Source organism: Aptenodytes patagonicus, chromosome 17, assembly GCF_965638725.1.
Source record: "Aptenodytes patagonicus chromosome 17, bAptPat1.pri.cur, whole genome shotgun sequence".
NCBI classification, from domain to species: domain Eukaryota; kingdom Metazoa; phylum Chordata; class Aves; order Sphenisciformes; family Spheniscidae; genus Aptenodytes; species Aptenodytes patagonicus.
Genome location: NC_134965.1, coordinates 8294089 through 8317188, shown reverse-complemented (window position 1 = coordinate 8317188; position 23100 = coordinate 8294089). Strand labels below are relative to the sequence as shown.

Sequence of the window (23100 nt, the reverse complement as noted above, 5' to 3'; positions counted from 1 at the left end):
CCTACTTGAGGAAAGTACTTGGGTATCATGAACATGGACCTAATTTTTATAAAGACTTCTATCCATTACTAAAAAACACAGAAAAATAATACTGCAAATACCTGAAGCTGAGCAAATAAGTGAAAACCACCTTGGCTTCCCCACTCTTCAAATTATTCGGAATTTTTTCTCACATACCCAAGGGAAGCCCAGGAGGATCTCCGTACCCTGCCATAGCTGTGACCATTCTTGCAGTTTATGGGTGAGATCCCTAAACCCCTGACATGGATCCAAGTTCTTGCTCTGGAGTCCCTGATCGAGCTGGTCCATCTGTTTATTACATTTATTACCTTCAGAGCTACCTTCTAGACGTTTTTATTAGGCTATCTGGAGGCTGTACAGCTAGCTGGCCTGCGCATTCTCCTTTTGTCCCCAGACATGCTGCTGCCATGCTGAATACACTGTTAATGGAGCATCTGTGTTAATGATCTCTTTGCATCATCCCGATGTTGTTAAAACTTACTTACCTAAAATGCATGTGTATTGAGCTTTGAGTTGTGTTTACACCAACTGATGTATTGACGTTCAGTTTTTGTGTGCTCTGTGCCAAGGTTGCAAGGATTCAGCATCTTTGTTTTGCTGACAAACGACATCTCCAGGGCCCGGGGCAGCAGCGGTGCTGCAGTCTGTGTTGGGTTTGCTGTCGGGATCTGCCAGCTGCTTTTTGGCTTTGTTTGAAATGGTGCCTCCGTTTCCACACTATATGTGTATTTACCAGTTCTGTGCGCCTTGAAACAGCTCTTGTTGCTGAAATGCAGCATTTGAGGCTGCACAGGAACTGCTGCATATGAAATTGAGTAAGCTGTATTGCCTAGAGAGGCTGCTGGGGACTTCAGAGCAATTCTTCGAACTTTTATGGCCTGGCGCTTGGTCAGACTAAAGTCCGTTTGCTTCGGAGGAGCAAAGGACTGAGGAGCCTGTCATTCCCTTGAAGTGCCATAGAAAGTGATTAGGTCCTGCTCGAAATCTGGGGTTTGCTACCTGAAAATGTTCTCAAAAAGTGCTTGTCCTCCCCTCTTCAGTTGGGGGCGGGAGGGTGGTGTTGAAAAAGAAAAAACCAAACATGCTAACACATTTTGCAGCCCAAGTATGCTTACCTTCTGGTTTGTTATTTTTAGTCAAAATAGTTCCTTCCAGGACTGAACTGGGAAGGAAAGCAAATCAGATTATTGCCATGATAACAGTTGGATGTGCCAAGATGCCTCAAGGTTTCAAGCTGTGAGTAAATACCTTTGTTTTAGGAGCGGAAGACCACAGTCTGATGCAGGAGCTTATGGTTTATAACACTATAAAAGTTGTTTTTCAAATAGTAAGTGGAATTGGTGCATGTGTTTCCTTGTATAGGGCAACAGCTCAATAAATTGTAAGCCAACTTGTGTGGTTTTTTTTGTGTTTTTTTTTTTTTTTTTTTAAAAACTGAGACCTATTGTAGGCTTCTCACTACCTGAGGGTTACAGCAGAAGTGTGCTAGTCCCTGGGAGAGAGAGAAGCGATTCTGTGATAGAAATTGACTGCACTTCAGAAGGCTCATTTACAGTCTGCATCGAGATGTGTGAATCTTCAGCATCCTGTGTCTGTTGTGACTTTTGGAGATGTGTATCGTGGCCATTTGGTGCTCCTGTGGCAAGCTCTTGACACTTCTGGTTATCCTTAAAGCATATCTTGTGTTACAAGAGAGACTTCCAAAAACCATGTGCTCTGAGTTCTAGTGACTAAACCTCCCTTGCGCTTCCTTTGCTTGCTGCTGCAGCTGCCAAACATTTATTTTGTTGGTACTTGAACAGTAGCTGGGTCTTCTAATGAGTGTGCAACACGGTTTGTTAACTCCAGGTCTTGAGTAAGAGGGGACTCTGATGTACGGGAAAGCTAGTGTTCATCCATGCCAGAGATTACTAAGCTCTTGTAGTATGAACCTTATCTTTAGAATGTGTTTCCTGAATCCATCTTTCTGTCTTTCCTTTCAGTGACAGCTTAGCCTCTCTGTGGCATTTACTACAGCTGCTTGTGGAGAATGTAATACCGAGATAAAGAACTGTTCTGTTAATCTGCCAGCTCTGCTGACCACCAGAAAAAGTTCTGTGGGCCACACATCACGATTCATGAAAGTGGGTCTGTGGCCTTCATTTTTGAATACCAGGTGTTTTATCACCAAACTGTGAGCAAAGGCATAGCACTTGTAGTAAAATTCGGGTTTGTTAGATTAGTAACAGATATCTGCAGGGCTAGTTCACTGCAAGGTCTATGTCTGTGGTTACGACATGCTCAGTCCAGTCTGATTACATACCTGCGGATCACAATAATGTGTAAGATGACTTCAGATGTGATCTTCAGGCTGAAGAATCAAGCAGACTAATATTGTTGCATTACCAAATTACCAGGTAAACATATGATGCTATAGCAGGGAGCTTGCTCAAAACATGAATGCTTATGAAAAGTTTTTTTAATTTGTCATTCTAAGTGTGTGAACAGAGGAGAATGAGGAACAAGACAAAGACAAACTGGGAAGTAAAAGGAATGAAGCTGTGTCAGATCCTTCAGCTACCAAAATGGTCTGCTCGGCACCGAGCAAGCCCAGAGCAGCTGCCCCATGCACTTGTGTTCCTTCAGAGGTTAGCGAAGGAGGGGCTGAACAGGAGATGCTGTAAGGATTCCATACGTGCTTGTGTCTCCTGCTGAGCATGAACCAGGTGCTCTAAGCTAGAGGAATCTAAGTTAAGGAAAGATTCCTGTTGTAAATAGAAAAGGAAACTCCAAAACAGGCGTTCTGGTCCCTTTCCTGGTAGGGTACCTTGGCAAGGCTTCAAAGTTAAACATGAATCCTCAGAGTTTTCAGGCACTTAAATGTATTTTGAGAATCTGGGCCAGGGTTTCTGGACTTGTTGCCATTCAGCTCTTTGGTATCTTTGCATCAAAAACATTCCTTTATAAAATTAGGGGTGTGTTTTTGACAGTTCAGAGGATTTAGATATTTCTTTTCCATAGGTCACTGAAATAACACATTACCTATTTTATGATCTCAGACATGTCATTCAGGCATGTTTCTTCCCTGCTGGACTTGGAGCAGTGCTGTAACAGTTTGCAAGGCTCTGGATTAACTTTTTAGTTAGTAGCAATGTAGATGTTTGCATGGAGAGAAGTTTGCTGTGCAAATAGGATGCATTGTAGTTTTTGCATCCAAAGAACTAGTTTCTTCAAAGCTCCTCTTGAATTGCTTGAATGCACATGGAAGGCAGCTCTCCAGAAAGCGGGAGGAGAAGGTGGCTGTGTCTCAGCGTGTTACCCCTGTCCAACATTAGTGTTGCTTCTTGAGAGACCAGAGTGATAGATGTTGCTGCTTGTGTCCCTTTTCCTACCCCTGCTGCCTGGTGGCACTGCTTGGGTCCCTTCAGTCTTTTTGCTTCTGCCTCTGTAAAAAGGGTGTAACTGAGCATTGACCTCTTTGTGGCAGACCCTCTAAGATTTAATGATAAGTAAACTATACAATGATTGGGTGTGGGGTTTGTGAGGGAAGGGTTTTATGAAGTGATAACATTGCAAAAAATAGGTGTTGAATTCTCAACTAAGAAGCCTAATCATTGATCATGATGGGCAACTGACCAAATGGGCTTTAAAAGCAGGGTTTTGTTCTTTCTGTGATGCTTATCACCCTACCCCTGTGCCTGTCTGATTTCTTTGCTCAAGAACTAGAAACAGAAATATTCTTTGACAGCTTAAATAACCAAATTTAGAATATGGCTTCCTGTTCTGACTGGTTCTTCAGGATTCAAGTATAGTTTTGCATGCTTTCTCTGTTCCTGCCTCCCCCCTCTTTTTTTTTTTTTTAAACTAGATATGGGCTTTTATAATTACTTTGTTAAATTTCCCTTACTATGTGTAATAAAGCTGGTGTATGTAAGCGCTGCCTTGGTGGGTGGCATGCCTCTTAACTCACTGGGGAAGCTTTGTTTCTTTACTATACTCTGTCTCATTCTGCCCTGCGTGCATTGGCTTTTATGATCACTGCTACTGAAATGGCTTCATGTTTTCCTGATAAACTGGACTACATAACGCAGTAAGCTTTGTCTCCCATGCTAAAAATGGCCAGAAGACTTCTGACAGATCAACTTCTCCCTCCGAGGTGGGGAAGTAGCATAGGAGATGAGCGCAGGAGGTGCTGCTCTCAACGGATCAGTCTCTACCTGTTTACAGGTTTGCTGCACTAACTTAAGGCTCTCCCCCCAGATAAGTCATCTGTTTGGACTCTTAATCCACTCAGACTCATCTGAAGACTGTTCATTGCCAAATGAACATGTCCTCACAGCAATAGGATGAATTAACTGACCTCCCACCAAAAAAGCAGGGGCATCAGATCCTTTGACCCTCGGAACAGCTGGAGTGTGGCACCATATTCTTCAAAGCTACCTCTTAGGACCCTTTTTCCCCGTCAGACCTGATGCTGAGACAGCTGTCTTTGTGGGGAAAGATTGAGTATAGCTGCTGGTGAGAAAAACAAGGCACTTGGCCCCACCTCTGCACACGGAAATGAACTTGCTACCTCTGCTGTCTCCGGCGGTGCCTGTGCAAGACTCCAGTGCTCGGCTGTGGGCAGCAACGTGTTGTTCTCAAAATTCTGTAACTTTTCACAAATGACACCGGAAACAGCTGCCGAGCAGTAAAGAACAAACTTTCCATATGCGCAGTAAAGGTACTGCCGTACCTCATTGCTCTGTGGGGAGAGGATGCGTTGGTGGTGAGGGGGAGGTTTGTTTGCCTAACGCAGCAGCTTCACAAGTTTTTTCATAATCCCCTGAAAACATGGGTCTGAGTTCTGCATTGCCTTATCTGTTACACTGATGCTAATAGATCGAGGCCAAAATTCCTACACCTGACAACATCCCACTGTTCCCTTTACCTTGAACAAGACTAACGTTACAGCTGTGGTAAACCTGTGGAAGGTACTCTGCTGTGTTGGAGGAAGAGAAGAACACTCCTTGCTTTTGCAGAGAATACCTGACTTCAGTCCAAATGGACTTAAAGTAATACCCAACCTTTCATACCCACTGGAATAAGTTTATAGAGAGACTATGGCAATATATTGTCTTCGTTAGGGCTCTTCAAAAGGAGAGAGCTGAGAGGACCAGAGAACGTCTTGCTGGCAGACACATTCTGAAATGAAAAGAGGTCACCGGGCCCCAGTGTAGACTAAGAATTGAACGTGCCTAATAAGACAGTCTGTGCTCCACATTTAATCGTCTTGGCGTGTGAGCAGACACTCGGCAAACCCCTGTGGGATAGGAGTGGGTGGAATATGGTGACACCCACACCTTTGTGTGGTCTGACAAGAAGCAGCAATTCAGCCTTAAGCTGTTGATCTCGGATGGAAACATTAGCTTGATTAATGCCCTCTTTGCCTGTGGACTATGTGCACTGACAGGACTCCGTGTCCAGCTGTAAGCATGCTTTCTGCAAGTGTCAAATCTGTGCATGCTAATGCAAAACCTGACTAGAGTGCTTCATGCATTTTTACTGGTGACCTATGTACGGAGGCCTCAGCTGTACAAGGAGAATCCCATTTGCAAGCTGCTAGCCCCGTGCAGGACACAGAATTACTCTATTACATCACTGCAAGATCAAAACATGTTAAAATGCACTAAGGCAGCTGAAGTTACTGGTGCAAGCTACTGTGACTGTATAGCTTTGAGATACAGACACTGGGGGAGATGATTTTATGAATAAACCATATATTTTCAGCCTTGTCTGCCAGACAGAACACTACAAGTCAATGCAAGAGCTTTGTGCATGCATGTTCTCCCTCCACCCCCTTAACCTTCTCTCCAGAGGCAGCTTTGGTGGGCATTCCCTCTGTTCCCTCCTCCTGAAGTGCCTGGCCAGATGTCCTTAGCACTCTTCGTCGTAGGTTTTTTCCATGGTGCTTCTATAACTGGTTCTAGCTGCTGGAGTAGCTGGCTTAGTTAGCTTTGCAACGGTTTTGGAGTGGGTTTTTTTACAGTGTCTAGCATGATGTATGTAACTGTAGTTTATTGCTCTGTGTGGTGTTCAAAGGTTAAATGAAATCCTGCTGCCCGACAAGGGTCGTGTAGTACTGAGTGCAGATGCGGTGTCGCTTACTGCTTGCCCCTGCAGCAGGCGGCGTGGCCCTGCTAACCCTGTGACCTCCTGGGGAGTGCGAAATGCCGACCGAACACTCGGACAGGCAGTGCCCTTTTTCCCCCGCAGCAAAGTGTAACTTCGTGCACTGGGCTGGGAAGCGCTTGAGACCCCAGACAGACTTATTTACATCTTGTCATACAGTGATTAATGGCTGTGCTCACATGCTCTGTTGCAGCACGGTAGTGATTTAGACTGCTACCTGTCATCACTGCAATTTTGTGCACTTTAAATTCTTTATGTATTTGTCCCAGCGGAGTGCACCTGCTTCCAGCAAGGAGCAGTTTCTTGGCTGTCTTGTGACCTGCTGTCTTCAACTCCATCTTCTTGTGCATCCCCTTGAAGCCCCTACTTTCTGCCTGCTCCTTGCTCCTGCATGCTGAGAGATCAGGTTATTGGGTCAATGCTTCTGCTCATGTCTAAATGTAGGATGCAACTTTGACAAAGAAATAGAATCATTAAGGTTGGAAAAGACCTCTAAGATCATCGAGTCCAACTGTCAACCCAACACCACCATGTCCACTAAACCATGTCCCTAAGCGCCTCATCTACACGTCTTTTAAATACTTCCAGGGATGGGGACTCAACCGCTTCCCTGGGCAGCCTGTTCCAATGTTTAACCACTCTTTCAGTAAAGAAATTTTTCCTGATATCCAATCTAAACCTCCCCTGGCGCAACTTGAGGCCATTTCCTCTCGTCCTATCACTAGTTACTTGGGAGAAGAGACCAACACCCACCTCGCTACAACCTCCTTTCAGGTAGTTGTGGAGCATGATAAGGTCTCCCCTGAGCCTCCTTTTCTCCAGGCTAAACAACCCCAGTTCCCTCAGCCGCTCCTCATGAGACTTCTTCTCCAGACCCCTCACCAGCCTCATTGCCCTTCTCTGGACACGCTCCAGCACCTCAACGTCCTTCTTGTAGTGAGGGGCCCAAAACTGAACACAGTATTCGAGGTGCGGCCTCACCAGTGCCGAGTACAGGGGGACAATCACTTCCCTACTCCTGCTGGCCACACTATTTCTGATCCAGGCCAGGATGCCATTGGCCTTCTTGGCCACCTGGGCACACTGCCGGCTCATGTTCAGCCGGCTGTCAACCAGCACCCCCAGGTCCTTTTCCGCCAGGCAGCTTTCCGGACACTCTTCCCCAAACAGGGTTGTTCCTTAGGTCTGATTTAAAAAAGCAGAATATGAAAACAACACACGCTATACAAATGGACAAGTGGGAACTGAAATGCTAATCTCACTAACATGTAGCCTGAAGGCAGTGTCAGTCTCAGGCTGGTATTGCAGTTTTTATGGCAACAAAACCAGGTTCAAATACCTTTTATTAGTGCAGATTTCAATATATGAACTTATTTGAGGATTTCTTACTCCTGTTTTCTAAAGGTTCAAAAAGAAAAAAGCTGGGATATTTCTATCATCGTTTGGTCTCCTAGCATATGGAGATGCAGTGCATGATTGTATTAATCCAGGACTAAATTCATTTACAAATCTATTAACCGTATGTTATGAGTAGCTGCTTTAAGAGTATTGCTTGTAGTTAATCACTGTGCTTGTTTTTAGCAGTTTTTAAGGGCTTGCCATTGTAATGTTGGTTGCATGTAAGAAATCTGACATCTGTCTGGACAGTATCTAAGTGCATTTAGTCTTCTACAATGCTTGAATAAAACCCTTAAGTTATTAATTAGAATAGAGCAGAAGTTCTGGGTTTGTTTTTCAGTCTATGAATGTGTGGTATGTGTTACTACCGAATATGAGGCTCTTGCCAGTCTCTTGACCTCTGGAAGGATTGAGTTACCCTCTATTTCTCTAATGTCCTGATTTTTCCATTGCTTCTTGCAACTGACTTCATTTCTGCCTAACAAAATGATTTTTTTTGGCACTGCAGCAAGCTGGCACTGCGTTTTCTTTACAGCTGTGAGGAACCATGACCAGAGACGTGCTCTTGGCTATATAAGATGACATTGCTTAAATTAATGCAACCAAACCATATTCTAGCAAAACTTGCAGAATCACAAATTCTACTGCTTTGTCCTTTTCTCTGCGAGTCCCTGAAGTGGGATGGTTGAAACCTTTCAGACAAGTATCTGTCTTGCTCCTATCAAGTCTCAGACCTGAAGCAGTTGCCATCACGCTGTTATTTTTTTAAACCCCCTCTCTGCTTCTATGAAAGTTTTAGTTAATAGTTCAAAATAAACCCTAGACGAAGCTTGCTTTTGGCTTCTAGCTCTGCTGTCTGATCGCAGGGGCAGTTCTGCAGTGATGCCCCGTCAGTATGTTTTTTGCTGTTGAGTAGGTGTCATTAATAAGCGCATATGTTTAAACTTACATCTTCCACTGCCAGCTCACTTGTGCCTTGTTACTGGCTCTGAGCATGTGCCATCCGCACCAGACTACTTAAGAATAGTATCTTATTTGCGTCCCTCTGTGCTGGGGTGTCCTGCATTCCTATGGGAAACAGAAAACTGAGCTAGCTTCCAAGGTTTCTCGGTTGTTTTCCCACACTCCTTAGTTAAACTGCTTGCTCGGTGTAAGGGCTGGAGAACGCACCTCTGGAATAGGCAGTTTCTGCTGTGGGGCTGTCCTGGGTGCAGGACTGGATTAAGCGAGCTGCCCCTCCGACTCTCCCCAGTGGAAAACTATATTATGCCCTTGCGCTGTAACATCTGAATTCCCAGCAGCCAGAGGACGAGATTTTTGTTCGAAAGAACTTACTTTCTTCCTTTTCTCCTGAGGGGCGATGGAGCTACAGATTAAATAGCATTGAAAGGCAGCTGCTCCTCCTCTCCTTTGGCAGAAAACGAGTTGTCAAGTCTCTGCATATGAAAGCTATTGCCAAGAACGATTTCCCCCGTCTCCTGCAGGAGAGAAATTAAGGTTGTTTCCTAAGCACCCGAGTTGTCGCTGCCTGCCTTTTGCAAAAAATCTTTTCATGTGCTGCTTCAAACCTCGTTTCAAAGCTTGCAGCCTTCCCCGGCTTCTCTGGCCTAGATCTGGGGGGGGGGGCAGCCCCCGCCGCAGCGTCCCCCCTTCCCTCTCTCCTGAGGGAACCGGCGGTCAAATCCCGGCCCCGGAGCGAAGGGGAGCGTCCGCCCGTCCCCGCCGGCTGCCCGCTCCGGGCCCCGCTGCTCCCGCCCGGCAGCCCCGCGCCGCCACGTGCGGGCCGGGGGCGGGGCCGGGGCCGGCCCCGCCCCGCTCCGCTGCCGGGGCCGCTCCTGCGCACTGGGCGGGCGGAGCGCGGCGGGCCGCGGGGCAGAGCGGCGGCTCCCCATGCCGCGGGGCAGGGCGGCCGCCTCCGCGGGGAGCCGCGATGATCCCCTACTTCTCCGACAACGCCGTCATCTCCCAGGGTGCCATCGCCCAGCTGTGAGTACCGGGAGAGACCGGCACCGACCGGCGAATCTCCCCTGCCGGGCGCCGCTCCGCCTGCCCGGGCTCCGAACGGGGTCCCCCTTCCCCCGTGTGCCGGGCGGCCGTCCGGGCTGCGCTTTCCCCGCTCTCGGTAGTTGGCTCCGCCGCAGATTTCCTTCGGGCAAACTTTCCCCTGGCTGCGGAGCCGGCACCGCACCGGCAGGCGGCCGGCGGGAGCGGGGCTGCCCGCTTCTCCGTTACCGCTGATTCGCCTTTTTTTTCCCCTACAAAAACGCCGGGTTTCGGCCAAGCGCTTCGATAAGCGTTAGACTGTGATTGCCCGGGGGGAAGCTCGGGTCTGCGCGTCCTCTCGTCGGAGCCGCCGGTTCCCCCGTCCCGTGCCCGGGGCGGTGCGGGGCCCCGGGGCGGTGCGGGGCCGGGCTGCAGCTCGCTCCCCTCGCCGCCCCCAGCAGACATACAGCCAGGCTGTGCGTTGATAGTGAGGTGCAAGCTTCCTGTGACCATGTACCTTGGCCCTCTTCTGGGCTTAAGAGATTAGCCCCCTTGTTTGATCTCTCGTTTTGGCTTAGCACAAGGTGGCAGATAGGGGCTGCGGCTTTGGGATTGGGGTTTTTTTTTTTCAGGTCGGTGCAATAGGAGCAGGCCTGAGACCTTGCGCTCGGGCACCTGCGGGTCATGAGGGAGAGACGTGAGCTGATGCCAGTTTTTAAGTACTGTCAGTCTTGGGCAGCTGTAAAGTGCAGAGTGAGTGCCTCTGTGCCCCATACTAAGCTGCTTGAAAAATCAGTCTCTCCAGCTGCACACCCCCCTTTGAAATGCAGATACAAATAATCATTTAATTTGTAGACAATTAACAGCGACTGCCTGAGTTGTGGGGTTTGGCTGGAAGGATTAAGGAGGGAAATGCCTGCTATGGGGTGGTAGATAAGGCTTTTAGAGAGATAGTCGCTGTGGTCTAGTCGTGCTCGATATTTCTTTAAAGAAGCCAACGGCTGTTTTATCTCTCGGAAACATCATGAAAGGCTTAAAAAACGTAGGATAAAATGCTGGGTCCCACCTGGAACTGTGTTCTTGTCCCAAGAAGCTCCTGCTAGAAATTGAGCTGCCTTGCGCTTACGAGGTCTTTAGTAGATATCCCTGCTTATGCTTGATATGGAAATAAGTCCCCAGACTCTGTGGCCTCTTTTTTGAGCATTAGCAATCGCTGCTGTAGTTGGTAATCAGTTTAGTTAAGTCTCTCTGAGCCTTTCATACTCTACCCAAAATACTTGTGATTAGTCATTTTTTCTGCTCGCAGTGTTGCCAGTAAACATGATGGCTTTCCCTGCGGTTGCTGATACTGTAGGTTTAACTGCGATATACCTGAACTGTTCTGTGGAAGCAAGGATGCGAATTGGATGTGCCCTGGGCTTTGGAAAGTAGCGATAATTCTGGAATTGTTGGAAAAAACCCCCAATCTACCATAGGCTGAAACATTTCCTTACAGCTTAAGATGATTTACCAAGCTATATTAGGTAGCTAGGTAAAAATTTAAGTGCTTTTAAGATGTTTATTTTATACACTGCTCAAACACTTAACCCGCAGTTTGAGACTGTACGGAAGGGGATCAAAAGAAAGGGGAAATACTGCTTGTCTCTGCTCCCTCAGTCGCATATAGCCCTGCGGTCTTGTATCTAGTAGTAGTTCAAATTGCCACTTGGTTGGAAGGACTACCCTTTCCTTTTCTGGAGAGAGAGATAACTGAGTTATCAGAGGAGCTTACGCTGCCCTTTGCCTCCTGGAAGGAAAGATTAATAAGCATGAGAATGGCAGAGCATTTGGCTCACGTGTAAATATTCGCACAAGGCTGAGCGCTGGATTAATATTTTGATAGCATTCTCAGTCAGGATGGTGCTGTGGCTTTCGGGCTGGCATAATAAAGAACTGTTTTAAAATTTATACTCCTAATTACAAGTTCACAAAAGCTGATTAATGTCAGGTGTTCTTATTTCATCATGGGCAAGACCTAAAAATCCAGATTTTTTTCTTTTACTGTGCTAAAAATGTGTTCTCTGTGGAATGGGCAGGGCACTAGTGACCCAAATGTTATCAGAAACTTCTGTTTCAGTGTATTCTTTAGTAGATGTATTTGGCTAATCAGCTCTGACTTTCAGAGATCAGCAGAAATTACTCTTGTGTTGACGCTTTTAGTCAGTAATGTAGTCAGCTGGTTTGGGTCTAATTCATTTCAGGTTCACAAGGATTCAAATAATGTCCGAGAGACTTGTGTTTGTCAAAATGCTCAGAATTTATAGTTGTAACTCTTTCTAGAAAGTCTTGTTTCTCTCATTGAACCTAGTGGGAATTCTGCTGATTTACTAGTTTGTGTGTACGATTCAAAATTTACTTTGGTCTACTAAAACTCTAAGGCAGCCGATGGAAAGATAGAAAGAAAAAAAGCAAAACTTCAGACAGTCTGCAAATACCAAAGAATTTTTAACAGAATAAACCTGGAGAAATTGCCGTAGATCAGTTCTTCCTGCCTGCAGTCGCTTCCTCTGCCTTCCGCCAAGTTTTAGGTATCTCATTCATTGTTGGTGCCCCTGAAGTGTTTTTTCCGTGTCCCTGTGATAATGCCAGATTCCTCTGTCACTCAGTTTTCCACTTTATCTCGGTAGCAAAGCAGGAGTATCCAGCGATCAGGGCGCTCACTTGGGATTTGGGAAGACCCAGCTCTTGCTCCCTGCTGCGCCACATCCTTCCTGCACGACCGTGGCCAAGTCCCACCAGGCCAGTGTTCAGCAAGGGAGCGGGGCCTGAAGATGCAGATGGATGCTTAGCCTTTCTTTTGAACCTGAGAATTAACCACCTAGCTTTGGTGCCTGTATCCCCCTGGCTTTTTTGTGCATTTTTGGGGGTATTTAAATACTTTTGTCTCTGCCTCTGCTTCCTTTCTGCAAAGCAGCGGTGAGAGCCCTCCCTGGGCTCACATTGAGCACATGTTAAAGCACTCCGATACTGTTTACTGCTTCATCCTCCAACACTTTGAGAGCCAGATGGATCTAAAAACATGAATATGTTTGCTGCTTTCCATGATTCTCTTACTTGCTTCACATCAGTGTGTTTTCTATTATAAGATGTTAACTGATAGTTTTTATAATAATATTTTAAACTCTGGGGGAAAAAAAAGGAGCTAGAATAGATAGTTTCTTCACAGTGTTGTGGGTATATCTCAGAGCTCTTTTTTTAAAAAAAAAAAAAAGTAAAACCCACAAGTTAAACAGAATTCTTTTCAGCGAAAGGTTAAAGGTAGCCACAAAATGTTCTTGCAGGCTTGGCTTAGCAGCCTATTGCTCTCTCGCATAATCAGTTTTCTTCTTCTGCGTAATGTGAAGAAACAACACTTTACAGTGTAAGAGGAAGTTACAGGCTGTGCAGGTAATTACAAACTGTACACTAAATTACTACACTGGGTAATTCAGGCTCATTGTATTGCCTCCTCCTTGCTGCAACCTGTCTTTGTGCCCCACCTGCCTTGGCCCTTGTCCTCCCCCACCCCTTCCGTTTGCCTTTGTCGTGCGGCTGTGGCCTTTATGCTAGGAAATTTCACGACCATCTAATTTTAAATTATGCCAAGTGCCAAGTCAGGAACTTGGGTAGGTGTGTGGCTGCTGTTGCCATTGTTTGGAGAGCTGCTTATTTATTTATTTATCATATGGGAAACCTTACAACCTTTTTATCTGCTCACAATGTTCTTGCTGCCAAAAACCTTGACCGTTCAGCAATTAGACCGCAATCCTCCAAGCAGCGTGTTATTGGAAATCTTTAATTGCCTCTGTACCATTGTAAGTGCTGTACCTTTGTGAGCTTTTTACCATTGTGCTGAGAGTCGATGATATTTAAGAGTTGACGAGGAGATGCTTGGAAACAGCTGCTCAAAAGACTGGAAGATCAGCAGAGTGATTCCAGTTACCGAAGTTGCTTTATGAGCTGAGGGTCACTCTGGCTGGAGGTGCTTGAAATAAGGAAACAAGTTGATTAGCTCTTCATCTCTTGCAGAGGCTGGTAGGATCAGTACGGACTATAGCAGCACTGCTTTCCATTTAAGTGTGTATTATGTCCTCAGGTTTTGTATGACTGCAGAAGACAGCCTCGTACTCCATCAAGGACGCAATGGGAATGTGCAGGCAGGGGAACCTGACCCCTTACCCTTCCTGCCCACCCCTCCGCGCAGCTGAGCTCCCCCAGCACAGTGGATGGGCTTCCTGTTGACTGAGCGGAGTCGTCGGGGATTTATCATGTTTTTTTATTTCTTTGCTGATTGCGATAACACAAATGCAATGCATAAAAGTCCTCTTACTACCGACTGATTATGAAAAACTATGCAAATAAGTTGTAGTAATTGGGTAAAAGTAGCATGCTGTATGCTCCAAAGTTGATCATTAACTAAGCCGGGGCTGTATTGTTCATAACTACTTTTCCTGTTTGGCTTTTCCTTTTATTCCCCTGGAAGCTGGGGGTATTTTTCTCACTGATCCTTCCTGGTGGGGGGTTGGAAGAGAGACAGAGATGGTTATCAGACGTAAAATCAAAACTTGAGCAGCAAACTAGTGTTTCAAGGACAAAACCCCCACACCACCATCAGTTTTTAAGCAGTATGTTTTAGTTAGGAAGCCCACGCTGCTGGGCTGCCAAGTTCATGTTTTAAAAGGCTGTGAATGGTGGAGGTTGCCTCTGAGATTCTGTGTTTTCTTGAAACTTCTGCAGATGTTCCTGTCTCTGGAAATGCTTGGGATTTTTCTAAAGACTACAAAGCAGAAGGACCCAAGTGAGATTATCAGCAGAAAAGGACCTTTTGGGGCCAGTGAATAGGCTGGCTGGGTTTTTTTTTTTTGCAGGACTGTACTTCCTTGTACCTTCATCAGGGAGCCCCTGGCTAAAATATTACTTCATTGTTTTTTAAACAACTTCAGGCTAACTTTCTTGAAATGTTGCTTCTAACTAGTGTTTGTGGGGTCAGAGAAAGTTTAAAATTCTGCATCCCGCTCTGCGACAGGCTCTGAAGAGTTGCTGTCTCCTCTGCATCGGTCTGGCAAACAGCATTTAAATTATCAGCCCATATGGGCTTAAAACTAGTTCAGCAAATATTTTTTTCTCCAGTTTAATGGATGTAATGTGTACAGAGTAAATCTGCAACTTGAGTTTCCAGCCGTGGTGTTTTGTAGCAGCTGGCTGAAGACTCTATTTCCACAAATACATGGAGTAGAATTCACTGCTGTTGTTAATTCTGAATGTTTGTGCTTTTGCTGAAGCATTCGGAAGACATCCCTTTGCTTTGCCTATGCGCTTGGGCCAGAGCTTTAATTCAGCAGCTAGGGGAGTAACTGGAGACTGGCAATAGTTGTTCTGCAGACACCTACTGCTGTGTTGTGTAGGATTAACCAAGTGTTTTGGGACAGAGAGGAACCTTCTGGTTCAAGGGCATCAGCCCGCAACTGAGGGAGGCTGGGGAAGGAAAAACACGTAGAGGTGAACGATAAAATTAAGCCGTACCCCAGCGTTCGCGAAGGCTGGGAGTGATACAGGAATCCAGCCCGTGAGCATTCTGTGTAGGGTCAGCACTTCTTGGCATTGGCAGCTTTTCAGATTTGGTCATTTCTAGGTATATTAAGGCCACAGGCTCCTCCGTCAGTGCATTTTCCTGTTTATCCCGTACTTATCTGGCCCTCATCAACATTGTATTCAGCCCACTGGGGTCTCTGGGTTTATTTGTAATAAGCCATTTAAGAAGCATGCTTTTTCTCAAAACACCTTTGTTACAAGTAGGCTAAATCCACAGACTGCTGAACCATAAATGATTTAGTCCTTTCTTTTAAACAAATGATCTTTGTCACTTAGTAGTGAAGTCCTTAGTTTGTTCACACACTTCTCACAATGGCTTAATGAGGTCTATATTGTCCCACCAGCCTGGGCTTTCTCCTGCCTGTGATCTCCTCAGTAACTCTGCAGTTCTGGGTTTGGTTCACGCTCTCTTAAACTTCCAGCTTTTCGCTGGAAAAGTGCAGATTTGTTACATCTGAATTTTGCGGTATGGCTCTTGTGGAGGCACAGAGATGAATCGGAGTAAGTTCATCCCTTGGTCCAGTGCTGTCTCGAAGTGCCCAGGGTGGGTTGGGCCCCCTGCCCCTGCAGAGGACTGTTGAGTTGAGCTTAGACTTAATTGTTTGTACACCAGTGTTATGTATAATGAACTGTTCTGTATTTCCTCTCTCCCTGTGCTTTGTTCGCCAGCGTGAAGAGAATGAATTTGCTCGTCTGAGCCTCTTGTTGCCCTGCAGCCTCCGTTCTTACAGCGTCCTGACAGGATGCTTTGGAGTGGGCTGTTACCTGTGTCTTGGCCCAACCACCTCTAGCTCGTCGAGACGGTGGCCGACGGATGGGTACGGGCAGCCGTATTCTGGGTGTATTGCTGATGTTTCATGAGAGACTCCAAATGGCAGGTGGGACTGGAGGAGGGTCATTTTGATTAGCAAATGATAAATTTACCTTTGTCAGGTCATAATTTAAGGAGGAACCTCATTTGCACAAAGGTACAGATGGGAAAAGCTGTCATTAGTCTTACCTTTGTCCTCTAAAACTTAGTCTGTTAGTCTTCTGCTTGCTTTCTGCAACTTGATGCTGGATTAAAATGAACCCAGAATTGTTTTGGTTTTTCAGGGGGTTTTTTAAGGCTCATTGTGTGGTGGTGTGTGAAGAGTTTGTCACTGGCTCTGTTGTTATTGTTAGGGTTGGTTTGTTTTTTTTCCCTTTATTTGCTTTTTCAGAGATGGAGAAATCAAAAAAACAAATGCGAAGTGGAACAGCTGCATTCCTCTATGTTGCAAAGACCGAAAGCCAGTTAGTCTAAATAAAAACAAATAATTTGTCATCACCATTTCTAGCCCTCCTGTTGGTTTGCCACGATGAGAAAGTTGTAAGAAAGCAAACAGAGGAATATTCATGTGCCTCGTCAACAAGCAGGGGTGATGAGCGCAGAATAAACATCCATCCGAGAGTTATGTGATGATGCGTTCAGCGTGTGCATGGGAGCAGGGCCGGTGCGTATTGCTAAACTCTAAATGCCAGGGTGGATAAGCAAGGCAGGGAGCCTGTGTTTCGGAGAGCAGCGTCTGCGCAGCAGGACGTAAGGGAGATAGGGTGGGACGTCAAGTTTCCCAGCACAGTCACCAGAGCAAAACCTTGACGCTGTTGTAATGTTACTGACTTTTTTGTCCTTAGTTCCTTCAAGTACATCATGAAATATTTTATGAGAGCTTCTCTAGCTTGACATTCAGCAAATATCTGTTGTAGAGCCTTTTTAAAAGCCGTTTAAGAGCATTTTCCCTAAAGTACACTCTGTTCTTGTTAGAGACTTCTCTCGGTCTGTGATACTCAGCAGTGTTGAGTATTCCGTTGATCTTTCTACTTTAATGTGTGGTTTTTAAAGGTGTTTGCATGCTTTTAGGAAATATGAAGACCTGAGTTAACCACTGAAAATTGGCTGCCAAACTGCCTAAAGTGCTAATTCTGATGAAATTTAGCACCTGACTTTTGCAGGAATGAACACATCTGGAATCTCTACTCTTCGGAGTTCAAGCTCTTGTAAAATAAAACTTGATTTAATGTGTTTCCAGTCTGAGTCTTAGTCAGCAAAACTTTGCAGGGTTTTTCTGTTGTTAGAAACTCCTTAAAATGCAATTTGAAGTTAAGCACTGACATCTTTAGCTGAAAGTCATGTTAAGGTGCTAAAAGAGTAGGTTAATTTGCAGCTGTACTGAGGAATCATAAATGCAAAACTGCAGTGTGATGCTTCAAAATGATGCACGTTGCTGTTTCCTTTTATTTCCTTTTTTTTGTGAGCAGATATCATGAAGAGTGAATGGTTCAAATGGCATTGCTTCCCTGCTTTTATTTAAAGTATCTGTATAAAAACATTGCAATGCTTAGGAACAGTTTGAAGAACTTCACTTGTCTGCTACTTAGAAATCTCCCAGTTCCTTCTGCCTCTTGGGCTGCCCTTCGTTTCAGCCTTTATTTAAGTTGGGAGATGCTGTGGTGGTGTTAGACATCCCACAGTCTGTCAGCTTCTGTTTAAAGTGGTGTATGGTGAGTGATTAACGGAAATTATTTCAGGAATAAAGGACTATTGGTAAGCTGATCCCTATTCAGAGAGCTGAAAGAAAAAGCAGAGTCACAAGGGATGTTGTCTCCAGGAAGAACTTGCTACATCTGTGGGGGGAAGACTTGGATTGGAAAGCGATGCTGAGTCTGCATTTTGAAATGCATCATAATTATATCTCATGGTCTGATTTGGAGAGCTTTTCCTGATGGCTCCAGAGACTGATTGTCACTTAACACCAGCAAAACGTTGGAGTGCTTTTCACGGCTTTTGCTGGGGTAGGTGTGCTGTACAGGGGAGGGCTGTGTGCTCTGAGCACCAGTGGACAAGGCGGCGTGTCACCTGTCTGCTGGGGAGCAGACGGTCTTTAAAGGCTGAGTTACCCCATTCCCCACAGTGTTGGGTCAGTTAACCCAAAGTGATGCTGCATTTCTTCTTTGGTTTGCAGCTTTAAATTGAATCTGAAGTTTGTATTAACCTTGCTTATGCTAAGGACTGGGGAGGACAAGAGGAAATGGCCTCAAGTTGCGCCAGGGGAGGTTTAGATTGGATATTAGGAAAAATTTCTTCACCTAAAGGGTTATCAAGCATTGGAACAGGCTGCCCAGGGAAGTGGTTGAGTCACCATCCCTGAAGGTATTTAAAAGACGTGTAGATGTGGTGCTTAGGGACATGGTTTAGTGGTGGACTTGGCAGTGTTAGGTTAACAGTTGGACTTGATGATCTTAAAGGTCTTTTCTAACCAAAACGATTCTATGATTCTATGACTGTCCTCCTAAGTGTTGTCTTGGATTGAAGAAAAGACATAGAATCCATGAAACTATTCCAACTATAAAATGTTTCTGATCCTTTGTCTTTGATGTTTTCTCACTACTAACTGATTAAAATTTCAAGTTATTATTTACAGCCACGTTAAAGTTTATATTCCCTTAATTGTGGCTTTGCTGTTCCATAAAATGAAGACATTGGCGTATTTGCAAGGGTGAGCAGATCAATAGCCTGGTTAGGGGCTGTATCAGCACAACAGGTAAAGCTCCTTGTGACTTCCAATTTCAAACCAAAACCTATTGAAAGAAATCTGGCACGTGGCTGTTCTCTGAAACGGTTCACAAACCGTCTCGCATTGCTGGTTACCGCTGAATGTCCTTTTTGCTAATCTAAAGGGACAGTCAGTCCTAAACTGATTTTCTTGTTCCTGCTGGAAACTGTCATTTAGGGATCAAATAGCCCTCGTGCATGGGGAGGATGCAATAAGAATGAGAGAAAATTGAAAGTGCTGAGTGCTGCAGAAGTTAAAATACTGAACAAATAACTTCCTTCTATTTTTTTACGAGTCAAATCCAACAGCCTCTTTTTTGATGCTTTTGCTAAACAAGCATCTGCTTCTTTTTAGCACAGAGGAAAAGGCTTATTATTCAGCATTGATTTCTTTGTGTGGAGACAGAGTGGTCCTTGTTTTGGTGCTCTATTTACAGGGGTCCATTAATGTATTTACTGAGGGCAGGCAAAGAGGCTGCGATCAGAGCCAGGCTGCTTCCCCAGCGTAATTCCTCCATCCCGGGCGTCGGGGCGGTTGTAGAGCCGAGTCCTGGCACAGTGCCGCTTCGCAAGGCGTCAGGACCTCTGCTCTCCGGCTGACCGCAGCCACTCTCAGTGCTGGCCACCTCCACCGTAACCAGCAAAAGAAGCGATGGAGCAATGTCCTCCTCGACCTGCCTGCGTCCGGGCTGTGGCTGCTCTGCTCTTTCCAAGTCTGCGAGGCTGGGCTTGTGGCTGTCGGGGAGGGTGTGGGGCTGTGTTGGGTGCACAGGGTGCCCTGCTTTGAGCGGGTGCCAGGGCGCTTGCCAGCTTCTGGTCAGACTGTCCCTGTCCCGGGAAGACAGCCAGCTCTGGCAGTGATTCAGGCAAGTCAGTGGTCTCCTTCCATCTTTAAAGTGCTGGGCATACTTTGTCTAAATATAGGTGCCCCTGGACTTGGCTGCTGCGGGGAGGGACAGTATGTTGACCTTAGCTTGTCTCCTTTGACTTGCATTACAGTCATATTTAAAGCAGAGGGTCCTTCTTGCAGGGCGCTGCCAGTGAGGCCAAACATGGTCAGGTCTGTGACAGCGATGAATCCTGCACCTGCATGTGCAGGGAGATCGGAGTAAAAATTAGTTAGAAAATATCCTGTCTTAAACATATTTAAACGTAGTGGGGAGAGACCTTTCAGGCTTGCTGATTGTTAACAAACTGCTCAAGGATGTGTCAGCTATTGTTTAAGGTTTAAAAAGAAATGTGCTGTGTATGAAAGCAACACTTTCAAACTCTGGTGGCAGAGGAGATTATTGTGTGGTGTAAAGATGATCAACATGGACTGTGTTAATTCTGAGAGGAAAAAAAGATAAGTATGTGTCAAAGGGGTGTTCTTTCTGAAGATAACTAATCAAAAAGCTATTTATTTTTTTCTTTGATCCTTGATGCGATAGATTCTCCTTATGAAGTTTTCTCATGTTGATTGCAGTTTTTTTAAGAATATATCTCTGAAAACATTTTGTTCATACCACAGCAGCTGGCTGATTTTGGACAGACTGAGCTGGCAGGAGTGCGGCACGTGGTGGTAAAGCACTGCGGAGCGCTCCCTTGGGTATAACTGTCCTGCTCCGTGAACCCGATGGTATGCATTAAAGTCTGTGGATGTTTAAACGGTATGTAGCGCAAGAAGAATGTCGTGTAGGGCTTTAATCTGGGAACGTCTTGACTTGGAGACCTGGAAGCCTTTGGGGACTATCATGTAAAACAAATTCCTTTCACGGTCTCGCTTCCGGTCTGGGTCTCTTGCTTTAAAAAGTGCATAGAATCGAATTTCTTCTGTAAACACCAAGTGCCCAGATTTCTTAATAAGCATCCTAATTGTGTTAGCCACCCCCTTTCTGGTACATGAACTGGTGTGCTCGGACTGTAGAAAACGGGTTTGTGCCTCTCTTCAGACCCGAATTCCAGAGCATGTCAGAGCTTTGTTTACACAACTTGTCTTGCTGTTGCTTTTTGGACTATTTTTCTTCTCTCTGGGTGGATTCTCTGAAGCTGGCTTGGAGGGTGACTATGGGCCATCCGACATGTGGCTTGTTGGGGCTCCTGTAGTGTTGTATAGCAAGGTAGACAGTCAGTAAAGTATTTTGCTGTGTGTGCTGCATGGGAAATGAGTACGTTTCAGTGTGTGATAGCTTGCATCCATCCTTGCGTATCTCTGTTCTTCATTGCTGTGGTGAATCATACAGTCTGTGCCCAAGTTCATATTCCTTGAAATAAATAATTACCTGATGATCTGTGCAGCAGCGGGATGTCCCAGCCCATGCTGCGTTTCGGTGGCGGCAGCAGCGTTGCGACTCAGCACGTCTCGCTCGCCCATGAGCTGCCCAACCTCGGCACGAGGACGTTTGCTCACTTTCTCAGCCGCTGCTCTGAGGGTGCCGAGCGCTGGCAGGAAGCGATGCAGACGGGCTCGGCAGCGAGGTGACACAGGGAGGGTTGTGCGTGTGTTACTGTATGAGCACGCGTTCAGCAGCAGCCCTGTGAAACGTAATATGGAGCTGTCAGCAGCAGGCATGGGCGCACAGATGGGTGGGAAGGCAGCGCTGAGCTCGCAGCGTTTGCCCCGCCGGGCGGGCTGGTGAGGAGGCAGCCGATGCCTGTGCGAGGGGTCTGCCTGCATTGCCTTTGATTTAGGAGTTTGTGTGTTGTTGAGCTGGTTCATTCGTAGGCCAGGGGTACATGAAGGGAACGGGAAACCCACGCAGACTTTGACTTTTATCAGAAATGATAAAATGTCTTATTCTGGAGTCCAGCTTAAAACAAAACCCAGTCTGCTTTCCTGCGCCTGTGACAAATAAATCCTAGCCCTGCCTGCAAGGGAATACATTTGGCAGGAGTCCAAAGGTCAGCTCTCCACTGCAGAGCGAGACTCAGGGCACTGGGAGGCAGAGGAATGCTGCAGGTGGTTGTGGTGGTCTTCGGCACAGTGCAGACCTGTTGCAGCTGCGTGGGCTGAAAACTTTGGCTGCAAACAGCAGCTGTCATTGCTCCCCTTGCTGACAGCAAGGCATCTCTGGCAGGGATGAGTTTCTTAGCCCAGAGCTGTCGTCTTCTGTGCTGTCTCCAAAGGATGCCACTGCTCTTACCAGCATACCCAGGCTGCCCAAGCTGCTTTGACTCTGAAGTTTGCAAAATGGTTTCTGGAGTTCAACTCAAATGGTCCTGGTGGCAGAGGAGCACTCATGGCATGTGTACGTGATTATTTTTTCCAGTAGTGGGCTTGACTTGTAGACCATTAACTCAGTAGGGTATTGAGTGGGCGTCACACTCCCTACAGCCTTGTTGGATGACCTGAGGCTGGTTAGATCCCATCTCTGAAACTGTGTCTGTGAGCATGGTTGTTTTGTGCATCTGAAGTGGTTGCTCTTCACTTGCAAACACAACCATGCTCATCAGTGCTCCCTTTTGCAAGTTGTGCCCTCTCTGAATTTACCATAAATTCTCTCCTCGGAGCAAGTAAAAGGAATGCCTTTAGAGTTCAGATTCACCCCCATCATCCTCACCTTTGGGTATCTTCTAGCAAACTGTAAGTTGTTCTTGTTGCCTTAGCTCAGCTTCAGCAGATGTCAATATCAGAGACCAAAGCAAGGGAAAAGGCGACTTGGCTATGGTGAGAAGGGATCAGTAGATAAGTTAGTACAAATGAGTTACTGTTGGCATTGCAGAGCATTCTGTGATTTTGCCTGTCTGTGTCATTGCAGCTGAATTCTCTCTCCAGGGAGCCCCACCTTGGAGCAGAGGAAGTGCCTGTAGACAGTTCCTTTAAAAAAAAAAAAAAAGGCACAAATGCAGATGTTGCTAAAAATGCAGTTTGTGTCAAACATTTGCAATGAACTGGGTTCCCACGCTTGCTTTGTTTTTCTCCTTGTGCTGTTTCTTAAGTTGCAAAAGTGCTGAGTGGCGAGACAGCCTTTGGAGAACCACTTCCCCTTTCTCTCCCTGCCCTCAATGTTGTCACCTCTGTTGACAGTGTTACAGAGCCCTTTTCGGTAAGTCATGGCCCTTGTTTTGCTCTGCCCTGGGTTTGTTTCTATTTTGGATATCAGAGAAGCCTAGACTTGTCTGTGTGTGCTGCCAGCTGACCCTGTTAATACAAATGTCAGTGTAGAGCAATCCTGAGTTATCCTTGCCTTTTCCATTTCCCTGTTGTTGTGGTGTTTTTTTGTTTAGTGGGGTTTGTTTTGGTTTTTTTTTTTATTAGTGACTGGTACTACTTTGTTTTGCACAGCTCTGAGATCTGGCCTCTGTGTGAAGAGAACTGGGTGCATTCATCACTTGCCTAGGAACAAAGGCTTAAACTGGAAGCCAAACATTGCTCTCCTATATAA

General features: G+C 45.9%; 1 protein-coding gene across 2 annotated transcripts in view; it reads left to right on the top strand.

Annotated features, from left to right (window-relative positions):
• Positions 1-23100, top strand: part of SSH2 (slingshot protein phosphatase 2) — a 104951-nt gene that overhangs the window by 38338 nt on the left and 43513 nt on the right. Inside the window, exon 1 of one of the 2 annotated variants that reach the window (XM_076354879.1) lies at positions 9463-9555. The exons of the other annotated variant lie outside the window; for it this stretch is intronic. Coding sequence (XP_076210994.1) covers positions 9500-9555 — 56 coding nt within the window. The 5' untranslated portion in view covers positions 9463-9499. Of the gene's footprint in view, positions 1-9462; positions 9556-23100 lie in introns of those variants that run through there. 2 annotated transcript variants of the gene reach the window in all.